Genomic DNA, 16,105 nt, shown 5'->3' with positions numbered 1-16,105 from the left:
CCAGAGTCTGAGTCCTTTCTCATGTTAATTTCAAAAAAGCAAGGGAGGAAATTCAGAGAACCACCTGATTTACTTTTTAAATAATAGTTCTCACCATTTTCTTTTAGTTGTACATATTTGCTCACCAGCCCTAATCACACTAAAGAAAATCTCCTTTCCCTCGGGTCCCTCCCTAACCTCTATTTCCTATTCCTTTAATGTGTGAGCCCTTTGACAGTCTAAAGATCTCAAAGACTTCTTTCTCCCTGGGTAGAATAATTTTAAAGAACTCCTGAAGTAAGAAATTTCTAGAGATGTGAGAACGAAGAGGAAAATCACGTTTCCATTTTCCTATTTTGCTGAATCATTTCATTCCATCTTATGAATATATATAAAAAGTTTACCCACTCATCTTTGTCTCCAGACCACATTTTCCCCTCACAATGCTAATAAAATAAATGAGATCAGCAGTCTTTTCTCTTCTTGGATTATGGTTTCCCTGTCCCCATAAACACACGCACAAAATCCTCCCTATCCTTGCCCAAAAAAAGTATACGTGTGTGCATATACATACACATATATGTAAAGTATATATATGTAAAATGTATGTGCAGTATATATACAAGTGTGTATTGTTATTAGGATGTGTGCATTCACACATGCATACATCACACCATATACATGCCTGTTTATGCATACATACGTTCATATATATTCATATATAAGCACACATATGTTCGTATATCTACACATATACAAATATGTGTACATAATGGTATGTTGATGTGACAAACGAAAAGTCTGAGAAATATAGTTTCTAGGTAATTAATAATAAATTTGCCAATTATGGCTAGCAAATAATCAATAAAATGAGGTCAGTGGCCCTCTCAGAAGCCAAAGATGCCCCCTGGAGAACACTGAATGCTTAAAAAGCCTTTGGAAAAGGGGCTGTACCTAAGGGTAAAAGTCAACTCTGATTGGTTAACAATCAGTGAGGGAGTAAATATATTAATGAGAAGGCGGGCAAAAAGTCTTCAGTTTCTCTTGCTAGGAATGTGACCCTATCATGAGATTCAGCTGCCTCCAGCAACCTGGACAAAAAAATCCATCTCTACCCAGACTGGTTTTCCCCTTATAGGCTAGGTCATCCTAAATTCTAATGCAAGTTTCCAAAGACAGGAGCTTATTTACTAAGGGCAAGAACTTGTGTAAACCTAATTCTGTTTATAAGGTCTTCTAGTTGGGTGGGGTCCCACGCAAGATTGAGAAGCATGTACCCAGAGGATTTGGGCAATCTTATTTATCAGCAATGTCCTTCTGAGACTGATTGAATAAGGAAACAGGAAGGAAAAACCTTAATCCTAATTCAATACTTGGTTAATATAAAAGAGAAATAATCATTTCTCTCAGTTGATAATATTTTGTTATAATATATATGGTATTATTTAGTTGTTTCAGTCATGACCCTATTTTTGACCCTATTTGGGGTTTTCTTGGCAAAGTTACTCAGCGGTTTGCCACTTCCTCCTCCAGCTCATTTTATAGATGAGGAAACTGAGGCAAACAAAGTTTGCCCAGAATCACAGCTAGTAAGTGTGTGAGGTCAGATTTGAACTCAGGAAGAGGAAGTCTTCCTGATTCTAGGTCCAGCGCTCCTAGCTGCCCATAATGTCTATGTGTGTATGTATCTATGTGTGTATGTAAGTGTGTATGTCCATATACATATACAGAGTTCAAATCCAGACTCAGACACTAGCTGTTTGACCCTGAGCAAGTCACTTAACCTATGTCTCAGTTTCCTCACCTTAAAATGGGGATCATAATAGCACCCACCTCTCAGGGCTCTTGTGAGGATCAGATTGTGGTTGTGGTCGTCATTGTCTTTTGTAGATCAAATGAAATCATAATTATACAGTGTTCATCGCAGTGCCCAGCACATAGTACATGCTACATAAATGTTAGCTGTTATTATTCTCATACATACAGAGAGAAAGAAAATAGAGAGGCCTTGAAGCCAAGAAGAGCTGGGTTTAGGTCCTGGATGTGACGGAAGACGACTCACTGAGCTTCTCATTGCATTAGGCAGTTCTCTAAGGCTGTAAGTTGATAAGAAAGGACCAATCTTCATTAGTAAAGAATTTTCTGATCTGGAAGTTCTATCCCTATTTCTTTTTAGGTGTGTATGTGTAGGTGTGTGTGTGTGTGTGTCTATGTGTCTGTGTGTCTGTGTGTGTGTATCTCTGTGTGTGCACATTTATATACAGAAACAAATAGACACACACACACATACACACACACACACACACACACACACACACACACGCACACACTTCTATACCTTTCTTGAGAGATAAGCCTCAAAGCTTTCTGCTGCACTTTTCTGGAATCCAACTCAATGCATTAAAAAGGAACCTAGGAAAACAGCTGGACTTCCTGACAGATTCCTAATGGTCTCGGCCACAGTTTATTACGTTGTTCCAAAGACTAATTTTTTTTTAAATTGACTTGTTTTTACAGAAGTGCACACACAGAAGAAATTAAGTATACTACACTCAACCAGTTTGGGAATGTTTGTGTGTTGTATTCCATTTACACAGCAAGCAAATTAAAATGCAATGAGAGAAGGCTGAGTGAAATCCAGTGAGTGAGAAGAAAGTAGTTTTCTTCCCGGGCCTCTGTATTTAATGCACCTATTTTCATAAAGCAAACAGCTGAGGCATATAGTTAAATTGACTTGCACTTGGAAATATGAAGAGAAGAAAGCATTTAGCATAAAAACTGGTGAGGTCTGCCCAGAATTTCCTTTCTAAAGCGAGAAAACAAAAGCCAAGGACTCAGCAATTTGTGCTGTTTGACTGGCAGGCGCAGTGAATTTTTGGAGTGCCTTTGTTAGTTCCAGCATGCCCCATTCATTCATAACCCTACGGGAGACTAGAGAATCTTTGCGGAGCCCTTGCCCCAGAAGGGCGCTAAAACATTTCTTGGCTCCAATCTGACCTCTTTTTGTCCGCATGATATCAAATGTGCAGGTAAAAACATAAGAAGTTCAGATATATTCAACATGATGCTAAATATTTTGATGCTTAGAAATATCTGGATAATTGAATATTTCATTATTTTATTCAGGTAATTTTGGCATCACATAATTATAATGTTGTACTGGGTGATCTAAATATAAAGAAACTATATAACTACATATAATATATATAAACGTATTTTATATATATATATATATATATTTTCCTGGTCTAATTTTTTTCTGATATCTAGCATTTATATAGCATTTTAAGGTTTGCAAAGGCCTTTACCTATGTTATCATCTCATTGGATCTTACTTTGTAGTTCACTGTTTTTGGACCTTAGCTTTTTACATCTCAGATGCCACGTTCAATTCCAGATAGATCTGGAGGGGACCTCAGAGGCTTAGTCAAACCCCTACATTTTATAGATGAGGAAACTTTGGCCCCTGGAAGTTTAATGACTTGCCCAAGATCACTCATGTAGTAAGCACCAGAGGAAAGGTTTGAACCCCGCTCCTCAGATTCTAAACACAATGCTTTGTCCACTGTATCCCACTGCCAGTCTCTCCGGGAGCCCCAGGACTAACAAGTTTGTGAACTCAGAGGGAGAGTGTATTATAAAGAGGTCAAAGAGAGAAAAGTGGAGGAGAGGAATGACCTCAGAGATCATGTGGCACAGATTGAATTAGCCAGCTTTGGAGGTCACTTCCAACTGGATCAAGAGAATTGGACAAATCAGACCATAATATAAACTGTGTCAGTTCAATTCACCACAGCTCTTTCTTCTCACCGCTCACTAGCCTCCATTTAAGACGAGCACTGTCCTGGCAAACTGGTCAGATTTTTCAGGCATGCATTTGGTTTTCTGTGGTCCTGTAACTTATGTGGACCTTTTGATTTCAGACTGGCTTTTCTAAGAATCACCAGAGGATTTAAGCCCATCAGTTGCTCCAGTCTGTTCCAATGTTGATCCCCATATTTGATAAGAAACCTGATTTGTGTTTGGAGATCTTAGGGAGTGGAGGCAGTTATGGAATGAAAAAATGAAGTGGAAAAGTAAGCGTACAGCACTTACTATGTGTTTGCCTGGGAATGCAAATTAAAAGCCAGATGTCCCTCGGTCTCAAGGAACTCACATTTTAATTGGGGAAGCCAATGCGTATATACCAAGGTGGATGGAAAGGTCCAGTTGGTTCTTAAGATACAGGGACAGGGCTGATTGTAAGGCCAAGGGATCCTTAGAATAGGCTATGGAGAAGGGGAGATCGAACTTTGGCAAGTGGTTTTGGGGTGGGACTCTTGGGGAATATCTGGAGGGGTTCTAGGGTATTACATTGGGCTCTGGAAATGATTATATCAAGAAAAAAGGAAAAGAACAGCATTTTCAAACATGGCCATATTATATAAGATGATTGGGTTTTTCAAGGTAACTTTCCAACTCAAGTTAATAGATGTTCTCCTGGTACCCAAATATTAACATGCTATTTTGTGCCCCTCCTTTTTTTACAATCAAGCATCCTGCCTCTTCATAAAAACCCACCTATAAGACTTTCAAAACCAACCCAGGCTGACTGTGGACTTTCTGGTTTCTGAATTCCTGTAACCCTTAACCCTGTGAAGTACTACAATCTAGCCCTTAATTATACCTTCCTACTGGTTTCCTATTCTTTCATGTAGTTAGGTACACATGTGTATGTGTATGAGTTACTTCTGTAAAGAGATTGTAAGCTGGGAGAAGATGTGATCCAGTGGCAAAAGCCCTGGCATTGAAGTCTGAGGAGCTGGGCTCCGTTTCTGACCTTCCACTTACTGTCTGACCTGAGTCAAGTCAATGAACCTATCTGGGTCACAATTTCCTCATCTATAAAATAAGAGGGTTGGACAAAATGATTTTGAACTGGTTATTCCATTGTTTTCAGTTGTGTCCAATTCTCTATGACCCCATTTGGGGTTTTCTTGGCAAAGACACTGGAGTGGATTGCCATTTCCTTCTCCAGCTCATTTATAGAGGAAACTGAGGCAGACAAAGTGATTTGCTCAGGGTCATGCAGCTAGTACATGTCTGAGGCCAGATTTTAACTCAGAAAGATGAGTCTTCCTAACTCCAGGCCTGCCATTCTATCTGCTGTACCACCTAGCTACCCTAATAATTCTGAAGGCCCATTCCATTTTTAAATCTATGGTCCTCTAATCCTTGTAGGTAGATATTGTGTTAGCTCAAGAACCTAGGGACATTTTGCCTAAACAATAGAGAAAACTTAAGGGGGACATGTCCGTTTTCATATAGTTGAAGGGCCATCTTGTGGAAATGACCCTTTGTTGGCCCCAAAGAACAGAATTAGGATCATTGAGGTTAGAAGCTATAGAGAGGCATATTCCATTTCAATAGAAAGAAGATCTCCCTGCATAGGACAATCTAAAAATGAAGCAGGGGACCTGGTTAGCCAGAGAATTCCCAGCTTCATGAAAGTGTTCTCTCAGAAGCAGGATGACCACTTGAGGTCATCCTGTTTGGGATGTTGCAGAGGGGGCTTCCTTAGGCTCTAGAATAGATTAGATAACTTCTACATCCCTTAAACTCTGTAAGATTCCAGCCCCTCTGGTGTACGCTCTCTTCTCTAACATTTATAAAATAAACGGGACTGCTGATGAAGACGTGCTGCTGTTTGTATCCCACCCCAGAAATTCTGTTCCAAAAGCAATCTTGATCATAAACCTTAGAGTTGGGAGACAGAGTGCACCAGCCTCATGTCAGCAAGCCTCAGACGAATGTATCCCCTGGGATACTAAGCAAGAAAATACAGATAGGTTTAAATAGCCCCAAAGATAAAACACCTCATTTTGAGGAGTCAGCTTCTCTAAATGTTTATAAGATCTCTGAATAAATGCTCATAAATTTACATGAGGCTTCTTGCGCCATTATGTCATTAATGGAGCTGACTTTATCATCTTAGCATTTCTTGTTAAAAAGCTGCTTCTTTTTTTTTTTTCATTTTCTTTGCTCCTAGCGTTCATGCCTGTCACTTGGCATTCAACAACTGAATAGAAGAAGCGGGGAAGGGCTGCTAATGTACTGATGATAGAACTGGCAACTTCTTAAAAGGATTGTCATCAGCATTTCATTTTAAGATATTTTTTTTCACCTGTAACCTTGTCACTATTTGTTTGAATTGAGTTCTTTTCTTTCTGTGGTACACAGCAATATGAATAGAAAGCATTAACTCCCTAATTGTAGCTTGAACATGTAAATTAAGCTGGCGTTGTAATGTAGTTTTGATTTGTATTCTATAGAACAGAAATTCCTCCTCATCCCATGCCCCACCAAAAAAAAAAAAATTCTTTGCACAATATATCTGATGCCCAAAGTATTTACTTGGAGTAAAATGACATTTAATATTTAAGCTTAGTATGGAAATAACCTAAACCATTTTAAAGATTAACATGATTTACTCATAATGAATTCAGATATACAGAGATGATTATCCATGGTACAATTAGTTGTTAGATGTACTTGTATATGGATTACCCACCCTTCGCCTCCCTCCCCCCCAACAGGAATAAGCCCAACCATGGAGCTCCTGTAAGTGATATTGCCAATCTTGCTTTCGAATTAGCTTTCCACATTTTCTAGGGCTCTGTTATTATCTGGGTCATTAATGAAGTGGGGTAGATGGCTTTAAACTCATCTCTATGCCGGCAATCCGTTGGGTAGGGGGTAGAGATTCTTTTTTTTTCCATGGAGTCACTGGCCCATAGAGAAAAGTCATTTGATAGTAAAATGCAAATAAAATGAAATTTAATTTAATTGTTTGCTTATTGTTTGTTTATTAGTGAGTTAGGGTTTGGCAGGGGAGGGGTAGGCACAGAGGGTGATACCACAGAGGACTGAGAGTGAGAGAAATAAAAATCATCCAGAGACTGTGTTTTTAACATAAAGAACAAGAAACTTAAAACTTTATTCAGTGAACACAAAAGAAAACATTTTAATGAACTCTTCAGTTCCATATTATGGCTAATAAAAGAAGAGGAATCTGGGGTAAGAGAGAGAAAGGGAGAGAGACCTTTCTACCCCTTAGATTTCACAGAGCAGTTTGCACCCTCATTCGCTTATGGATTATTTTATATTATAGTTATTTATGTATAGACCGTGTCTCTGGACGAACTGCAGAGCTGCTCAGTTACCATTGGCAGGCAGACTCCACCTCCTTTGGTAGCAGGCCTGTCCCACTAAGATGTCAAATCTGCAAGGCACAGACTAGAAATGAATCAAGGTCCTGAGATTAGCAATCTGATAAACCAACAGTTAATTAGCCAAGAGGCACTCAGAGACAGCACAGAAACATAAAATTTAAAAGCTGGAAAAGACCTCAGAGACTCATCTAGTCCAAAATGTACTTGATTAAAAAAATCCCTCCTACAATGTTTCAGCAAATGGTCATCCAGTCTCAGCATTAAGAGCTCCACTAAGGGAAAACTCACCACCTTCTAAAGCAGACGTTTGGCTTTTAGAAAGCCCTGGCTGTTAGGCTGTAAGCTTTCTATATGTCAAGCCTCGATTTGTCTCTTTACAGCTTCTACCCATTGCTCCTAGTTGTACCCTCTGGGACCAAGCAGAATAAGTCATATCCCAATCTGCTTCAAACCCTTGAAAACTGGAATCCTGTCCCCAGTTGTTTTAAGGCAAAGTTCTATAAAATGATGTCTTCTACCTGGGCTACTTCAAGGCTTCAGGATCGGTCCTGTGTCCAAGAGGCCCATGAGGGCTCATGCAGGACCCTCACCTTCTGGTAGTAGAGCTGTTAGACATGGTAGCCACAAACCTTCTAATCTCACTGCTTGTTTACCAACAGCCACAAGACAGCATAGGCCAAAAGGTGTAAAGAGATCACAGGCCTCAACAGAATCTCAAGGGTTCTGCTGGCCCATTGCTTCCAAATTCAACTTTCGTTTTTGTCTTAAGTTTACAGTGCCTACCTATTTTCACTTCTACCATCTTTATACAATAGAAAGAGAGTTTGTTCTAGAGTTAGAGGACCTAGGTTCAAAACCCCCCTCTGACACAGCCTGTGTGACATGGAGCAACTCACTTAACCTCTCTGGACTTAATTCTTCATTTTTAAACTATAGGTTGTTGGACTAGATGGCCTAGATCCCTTCCCTCATGACTTTTTGTGTTATCAGTGACCTGGAATAAGCTGAAAAATTCCTTCCAGCTCCAGATCTATTATCCTTTGATCTGCATCATTGTTTTTCTTCCCAAAGATATTCACACCTGTGAACACATCTTGTTTTCAAAAGATTTCTGGTACTCTATTGCTTCTTGTGGCACCCTATCTCTTTTACTACCTGGAAGCATGTTTGTGGGGTGGAGGTGTCTGGACTTGTGATGTCTTCATTGTAGGGAACTCTCAGTGAGGAATTTTCCTCTACCAGTGGAGACCAACATCTGTTTTACAACTTTAGTTCATTCAATGATGAATATTTCTCTTTCTCTTGTCCCAAAGGAGTAGATGTTCTGACTCTCATTGAAAGTAGGAAGCAAGGAAAAGAGAGGAAAAGAAACAAGGAAGAAAAAAGAGGAAAGGAAGGAAGGGAGAGATTGAGAGGGAAGGGAAGGAAGGAAGGAAGAAAGGAAGGAAGAAACGAACAAAGGAAGGAAGAAAGGAAGAAAGAAAGGAGAAGAAAGAGAGAAAGAAACAAAGAAAGAAAAGAGACTGCATTAAGCCTTGTATAGCTTTACCAATATCCATTCCCCAGTAGGCAACATCACCTGCTCTGAATTACACATGTAAATATGTAGTTATCCTGCTGTGCTGCACAGCACTTGATCTATTCAGTTCAAGTGGGAAAAGAATTAGCTTATAGCTTCATCCTTTGATGAAATGCAAATGTAATACTCCAAATAGCTATAATACCTTTCAATGATAATCACCTTGCTAATATAATATACCTGACTAGAATCCAAATGGAGATGATAAATGTCTGAGATGTCACTTACCTATCTTGTGCTGATCTAGAATAAGGAGCAAAATGACATCTGGGCTCTTTGAAGCCTTCAGGGTTCATCTAAGACTGATTCCTCCTGGGTAACTGGGCCTTGGGGGCCAGCATGGCAGTGCATCAGGTGGATACCCACCTGTTCTCTGCATTCAGCTGAACAACACAGAGTTAAACTAACAGCTGTCATATTAGTAGGAACATTAGGTTTTATATACCGTTAATCATGATATAGTGGAAAAAATGATGGATTGGGAATCAAGAGACCTAGATTCACTTCCCAGTTCTGCCACTTAACTAGCTGTGTGACCTTGGGAAAGTCGCTTAACCTCTCTGGGCCTCAGTTTTCTCATCTGTAAAATCAAAGATTGGTCTAGATATTCACTAAGGCCCCTTCCTGCCTATAGGTTCCCAATCTTCACTGTGCCAAGTTCAAATGGTCATATACAGAGATATCAACAAAGTAGAGGAAAATGTGAGGGTGGTTCATAATCCCATGCAAAACAAGGTAGCTCAGTTGGGAAGATTTGCCTTCTGCCAATGGGTACCTCTCAGGATTCATTCGTTCATACTCCAAATTTCTCAGGGTTATGAGGAAGGAAATGTTCTATTGTAGGTTGGAAAGCTTGCTGTTTTTAAACCAAAAATCTTTAAGGAGGGAAGTACATAAGCACATAAAGAAATGGGAAATTAACCAATGGCTAAATTGTAAGAATTTCTTCAATAAACATGTTTCAGAGGCAAACACCAAGAAAAGGACAGAAAACCATCAGGATAAAGGGGGAATTTATTCACATCTATGTCATACTGCAATATCAGGAATCTATAAATCAGATTTCAAAGGAAAGATTTATTCAATCCTGCTTGCTGTTACTTCTTTGGAAACTAGTTTTCAGGCAGGTTGGGATCTTCCCATCGCACCACATACTCTAATAAGCTGTTCTGAAAACATATATCTTTTCCTCAGTCATATTAAGTTATTAGTGTTGCATTGTAAAGAACATGAATTTGGGGAAATAAATATAGGACAGAAATGCGTAGTCTACCAATATAATAAATTGGGCTACTATTCTTAATTTCTCTTGTTTTCTCTTGCTTCTAGAAACAGGGAAGATCGATCAAGAAATACACAAGTACAACACACCAGGATTCACTGGGTGTCTCTCCAGAGTACAGTTCAACCAAATTGCTCCTCTCAAGGCAGCCTTGAGGCCAACAAACGCCTCTTCTCAAGTCCATATTCAAGGGGAGCTGGTGGAGTCCAACTGCGGAGCTTCCCCGCTGACCATCCCACCCATGTCTGCTGCCACTGATCCTTGGCACTTAGATTCAGGTAAAGTCTTAGGAAATATTTGATACTACTACTTTTACTGGTAATAACAATACTAAACAACAAAAACAATGATAATTTCTGGTTTTTTTTTATCCAAACCCATGATTTCGTTAGCATAAAGAAACATTAATTATATTGAAATATCTGTTCGGTCATTTCAGTTACGTTCAACTTTTCGTTACCCCATTTGGGGTTTTCTTGGCAAAGATACTGGAGTGGTTTGTCATTTCCTTCTCCAGCTCATTTTATAAAGGAGAAAAATGAGGCAAACAGGATTAAGTGACTTGCCCAGGGTCACACAGTGTCTGAGGTCACATTTGAAATCAGGAAAATAAGCGTTCCTGATTCTAAGCCCAGTGCTCTATCCACTATGCAAAGTTTGAAATGTGCTTATCAAAATCCAAAAAAAACGAAGTCAACAGATCCAAAGTTAAGGACCCCTATTTTAGGCTTTCAGATGATCTGAATAAATTGGCTTCCTCGTCTTTTTTTTCCTTTTTCCTTATGCTGGTTTGTAGTCAGATGGTATATGTGCCAGTATTAAAAGAATTAGTTCGATATAGAGCAGTGTTGAACCTTGCCCATAGCTTCTTCTTTCACGAAAACCAGCTCAGAGAAAGCCCAGCCTGTTTTCATAACCAAGGTTGTCCTTGGGAGAATAAGGGGATTCTTCTCCAAGTCAGCACTGTGGCTGATGAATCATAACATAGTCAACCTCAAAGCACAGCTTTAAAATAAAACCATACTTTAAATGCATTCAAATGCTCAATGTTTAAAGGCAAAAGAATTCCATTGTTGTAGTATGTCCTCGACACTGAAACATTACGTGTCTGCCTTTCCTTCCCCGATCTTACAAAGCTTGAGATGGGACAATCAGATCATGCTTCATTACACAGCTTAAATATCCAGAAAAATTCATTGCTTTAATGAGACATAATTGATAGTTTTATTAGTAACAACAATGTGCATTTAATTTCTTTAACCACATACCAGACCTCTCCTAGCATTTATTAACTTCATCCCATTAAGTTCAGTCATGGAGAGTGAAGCTGAGAAAGGAACCAGTTTGTTTCTTATTTTCAGAAAAGCCAATTTGTAGGCCATGAATTATAGGTTCATAAATTTAGAGTTGGAAAAGGCCATAGAGGTCATTGAGCTCAATCTATTCATTTTACAGAAGAGAAAATGAGGCCCAGAAAGATTAAGAGACTTACCCAGGGTCATTTGGCAAGTGTCAGGGGCAGGATTTTAATTCAGGTCTTCCTCCCTCCCCTTCTAGCATGAGACAGAGTATTTCTCTTTGTCCCTCACCTTTAGATTCACATAACATCATAAAAAATATTCCATTTAAGCATTCCATATAATGCTAATGGGCATTAATAAACACTTGCTCTTTTAACAATGTTATTAGGTTGATACAACAGGGTCAGCAGGGTTGACTTTGCTCCATTAACTGGTTTAAACCTAGGAAAGTTCTCATCCTGAGAAGTTGGGACAAAAATATATAAAACTAGAAATAAGTGAAATGCGGGAAGCCATGAATCAAAATTAGAAGGGATCCTCAGATTAAGTGTCTTCCATTACCAGACTGGATAAAAGAGGAAACAATTAATAGTCTTTTGAAATACACAGATGTTAACTCCTGCTGTTCATGTGAAAGACTAACAGAAGGCAGTGGGCGCAAGACCATAAACATTGCTACAATGGCTGCCAAGAAACTAACTTCTTAAAGCATCTGACGCAGAAGTCCCTCTTCAGTTATGAGAGAGAAAGTTGAGTTTGCCCCTCTTTATTATAACTTCCTTCATGAATTATTTGTTTTCAATGCTTGTGAGATACAAATTGAGGTTATCATTTGTAACAGTAAGGCAATAATAACAATATAGATGACAAATGTCAAAATGCCTATGTAGTTCTGTATCACAAAGTATATGAGACTCTCCACATAGATCATAGACTCATAGATCATAGACTCTCCACATACCTTTACAAGAAGTAAACCATTTACTCAGACACCAGAGAACCATATCCCACAAGCATTTATCGCCTTCATCGTAACAGCAAGGAACCCAAAACATTGAATACACAATATAACAACCTGGAGCCTGGCCATCCCAAAACCTCTCCAACCCCCTTCCGGGGTCTTCTCCAAAACAAACTCATAGTACAGCTAGGTCAGCCTGTTCGGTTCTAACAATCATGAGGGTGGCCATTAGCAGCCATAACTGCGCTCTCTCTCTCTCTCTCTCTCTCTCTCTCTCTCTCTCTCTCTCTCTCTCTCTCTCGGCATTTCCTATAATATAACTTCCTTTTCCTATCAGGAAGCTCCTCCCACCACATGTGTCCTAGGCTTCCTGTGATGTAAGCAAGTTGCATGGCCTATCAATGGGTGGGAAAGATTGTCAAATCCAAATTGTTACTACATCAATACAGGTTAATTTCATGTCTTTTCAGAAAAGTTTATATTTTATACAAAGCATGTTTCAATTATCTTTATTGATAATAACAAAGACTTACGAAGGAAAAACTTCTTTGTGATGTTCAAATATACAGTTCAACATGCTATAGCCAGATATGGATCGGACTAAGGTTATACAATACACATTGTGCTAATGTTTAAGTTATGGCTCCTATGTAAAAAAAAATACCTACTTGCAGATAGAACTATCTATCAGTCCTTCCCAAATTCAAAGATCACCTGAAGTTTACCTGTTTGCAAAGGGGCAAATAACCCCTGCTCAAATGCACAGTTATTAACCATGAAGGTGACTGACAAAATATATGTAGTGATTTGTGGTTTACAAAGTGCTTTATATGTTATCTCATTAACTCCCACTACCTGCCCCCATTCTTAGCTCAGCATTGATCAAGTGTGATCGCCCCCAAAAAAATGTATTAACCTGTTTCTTTGTTTTTTAACTTTCTGAGTACTTATCAAACATGTTCCACTCCTGTTCCTACAATCTAATCAGTGCAATTGCCAGAATTATATATGATCTCCGGGTTTCAATTTAGGGAAGTTTTCGTACTGAGAAGGTAAGACAGCAAAAGACAAAAGTAGAGGCATGTGAAACAAAAGTCACAGGTCAGAATTCAAAATTATCCTTGGCGTTTTCTTTTCATTAATATTATTTTTGTGGTTGTTGTCAATGACAGCTCATTTATATAATGTTTTAAAGTTGATGCATTAAATACATTATCTTGTTAGATCCTCAAAACAACCCTTGATGAAGAAACAAACTCAGAATGGTTAAGTGATTTTCCCAGGGCCATACAGTAAGTATCTTTGACAGGATTGGAACCCAAGTCATCCTGACTCCAAATACAGTGGTGGTCTTTCCCCTAGACCACACGATGCCTCTTCTGAAAGGTCAATGAGACAGGAGATATTTATTTGACAGTCATTGAGTCAGGTGGTTGTTTGGTAACATGATAGATTTTTTTTTTCTTCTTTTTTGGTACATAGAAACATGGGAAAGGAGAAAAAGTATAGCACAAATTCAGGAAGTTTCCCATAGCTACCTTCTATGGATCAGAGATTATGCTCTGACTTCTAGAAGGATAAGATTGTCCAATTGAATTCTGATTTGGGAAAAGTAATTTTGTTTGGTTTTCCTCAATTATTCTATTAAAGACTGGATAATAATGGAGTTGCATAGTTAGAGAAGCATAGAATTCTTATTACTTGATTCAAAAGCAAAATGTTTTGCCCACCAAAACACATACACATTCATGCTGATGTTGCCATGGTAGGGAACACTAGCCATTATGGCTTATGGAAGACCCGTGGTACCCTCCCTCCTCTTAGGAGGTAGGTGGGGATTTTGAGTTCAAAATGCAATCTACATGTTACCTGGTATCATTTGGTTGGGCTTAATTGCTTCTTTTCTTTGTTACAATGAAGAGTTCATCTTTGGAAAGGGGAAAAAGATTTTCAATTATATCCTACTCTTCATGACCCCATTTGGGGTTTTCTTGGTGAAGATACTGAAGTGGTTTGCCATTCCCTTCTCCAGCTCATTTTACAGATGAGGAAACTGAGGCAAACAGGGTTAAGTGATTTTCACAGGGTCACACAGCTAGTAGGCTGTGAGGCCAGATTTGGACTCAGGAAGATGACCCTGCCTGACTTCAGGCTGGACCCTCTATGCCCTGAGCCACCTAGCTGCCCAAAGGGGAAAAGGACATATTGAGATATTTTTGCCATATAAAAATAAAAATAATATTATAAAATAAAAGACCAAAGTGGTAAGGCAGAAAGAGTACTAGATTTAGAGTAAGAAGATCTGGATTTTAAATACTATCTATGTGACCTTGACCTTGGGCAAATCTCTAGGTTTCAATTCATCTGTAAAATGAAAAGTTTAGGCTAGATCACAGGTGTTATGAGGCTCCAATGAGATACTGGGTGGATGGCGCTTTGCAAACTTTAAAGTGTCGTAGAAATGCTGCTGATTACTATTATTAGTCTGCTGTTACTAGACCTCCAGTCTGGTAATGACTTCATTCCCTGAGCCTTCTACTATACTCATTCTGAGCTCAAGCAATGTTAATTGAGCAGTGACAGAGATATACTGGGAAATGTTTAGCAACTGCATTCTTGGGACCAATGCTTTAAATTTAATTTGCATTATTACATTTTCTTAAGTCTAGACAATCAACAAAACAATAAACTGAGCCCTGAGCTGTAATAGTTGCCAATTTCCAAAGTATAAATACTTACACTGAAAATTTAGCAATGTTTCACAAGCTGGTTTGAGCTGCCTCCAACACCCCCTTGAACTAAATGCTCTTTGTAAAGATAATTTTGATACCCCAGCTTCATTTAATTGGTATTTATTAAGGTCCCTTCTAGCTCTAAACCCTATGATCAGGACACTAAAAGTCAAGATAGCAAAAATGGAATTGAAGACAAATGTAAATCAGAAAATTCAGTCTTAGCAAAATGACCTTTTAAAAAGAAATGTCATCACATTGCTAGTGCTTTTAAATGAGAGTTAGCCGCACCATAGGAGGAGTAAACTCCCACTTACAGTGTGACATTTATAGGTTACCATGACACCCATCAACGTGAGCCCAAACTCTTGATTTCAAAAGCCCAGGATTTCTACCACTTCTTCCTGCTACCACCATGACCACTGTTATTAATTTTATACTGGTTGTGGGAGGGAGGAAGCAAAGGGTAGAGAAAGAAGTAGGTGCTCTGTGTCTAATGAAGAGCAGACAAGCCCTTGGGAGGTACCACATCCTGTGAATGGATTAGGTGGGTAAACTCTTCCAGGAGGACATTGGTAGAGGTCAGGGGCTTATGGAGGGACTGAAGGGATGAGCCTGGCTGCCAGAGAAAGAGAGTTCAGTTAGGCATACATTTTTCCCTAGTTCTGTCCCTGATTTCACCTTAAACTATTGCCTACTCTCATTTGTAGCCTGCTAAGTGTTTGTGTAATCCAGACCCTTCCAGTTGCTATGGTGACTTTCAGCTGATGACAGAGCAGCTATCTCCAACAAGTCCCATTGTTCACTGTGGCCTCATGTGTAACAGGAATGTGATGGAAGGAGACTCAATGAGATTGAAATAAATCATTGCTCTGTGAGCTGATCCAAAGGCTGTGCCCCTCCCTTGTCACCTGTCAGTCCCTTCACATGACCCCTCTTCCCCACTGCCATCCTCAGGGGAAGGTTGCATTTGGATGACAAGTAGGCATCCTGAGCTAGAAATGTCTTAGCTTGTCCATGAGGCACTGACAGGTGAGCAAGTGGGCCACCGTGCTAGGCA

At 39.2% G+C, this 16,105-nt stretch overlaps 1 protein-coding gene across 1 annotated transcript in view; it reads left to right on the top strand.

Annotated features, from left to right (window-relative positions):
- LOC118850956 (contactin-associated protein-like 2) overlaps window positions 1-16,105 on the top strand; it is a 210,773-nt gene that overhangs the window by 169,402 nt on the left and 25,266 nt on the right. Inside the window, exon 4 of the mRNA XM_036760566.1 lies at window positions 10,099-10,329. Coding sequence (XP_036616461.1) covers window positions 10,099-10,329 — 231 coding nt within the window. The remainder of the gene's footprint in view (window positions 1-10,098; window positions 10,330-16,105) is intronic.

Source organism: Trichosurus vulpecula, chromosome 5 (assembly GCF_011100635.1).
Source record: "Trichosurus vulpecula isolate mTriVul1 chromosome 5, mTriVul1.pri, whole genome shotgun sequence".
NCBI lineage: Eukaryota > Metazoa > Chordata > Mammalia > Diprotodontia > Phalangeridae > Trichosurus > Trichosurus vulpecula.
This window is presented reverse-complemented; position numbering and strand designations above follow the sequence as displayed.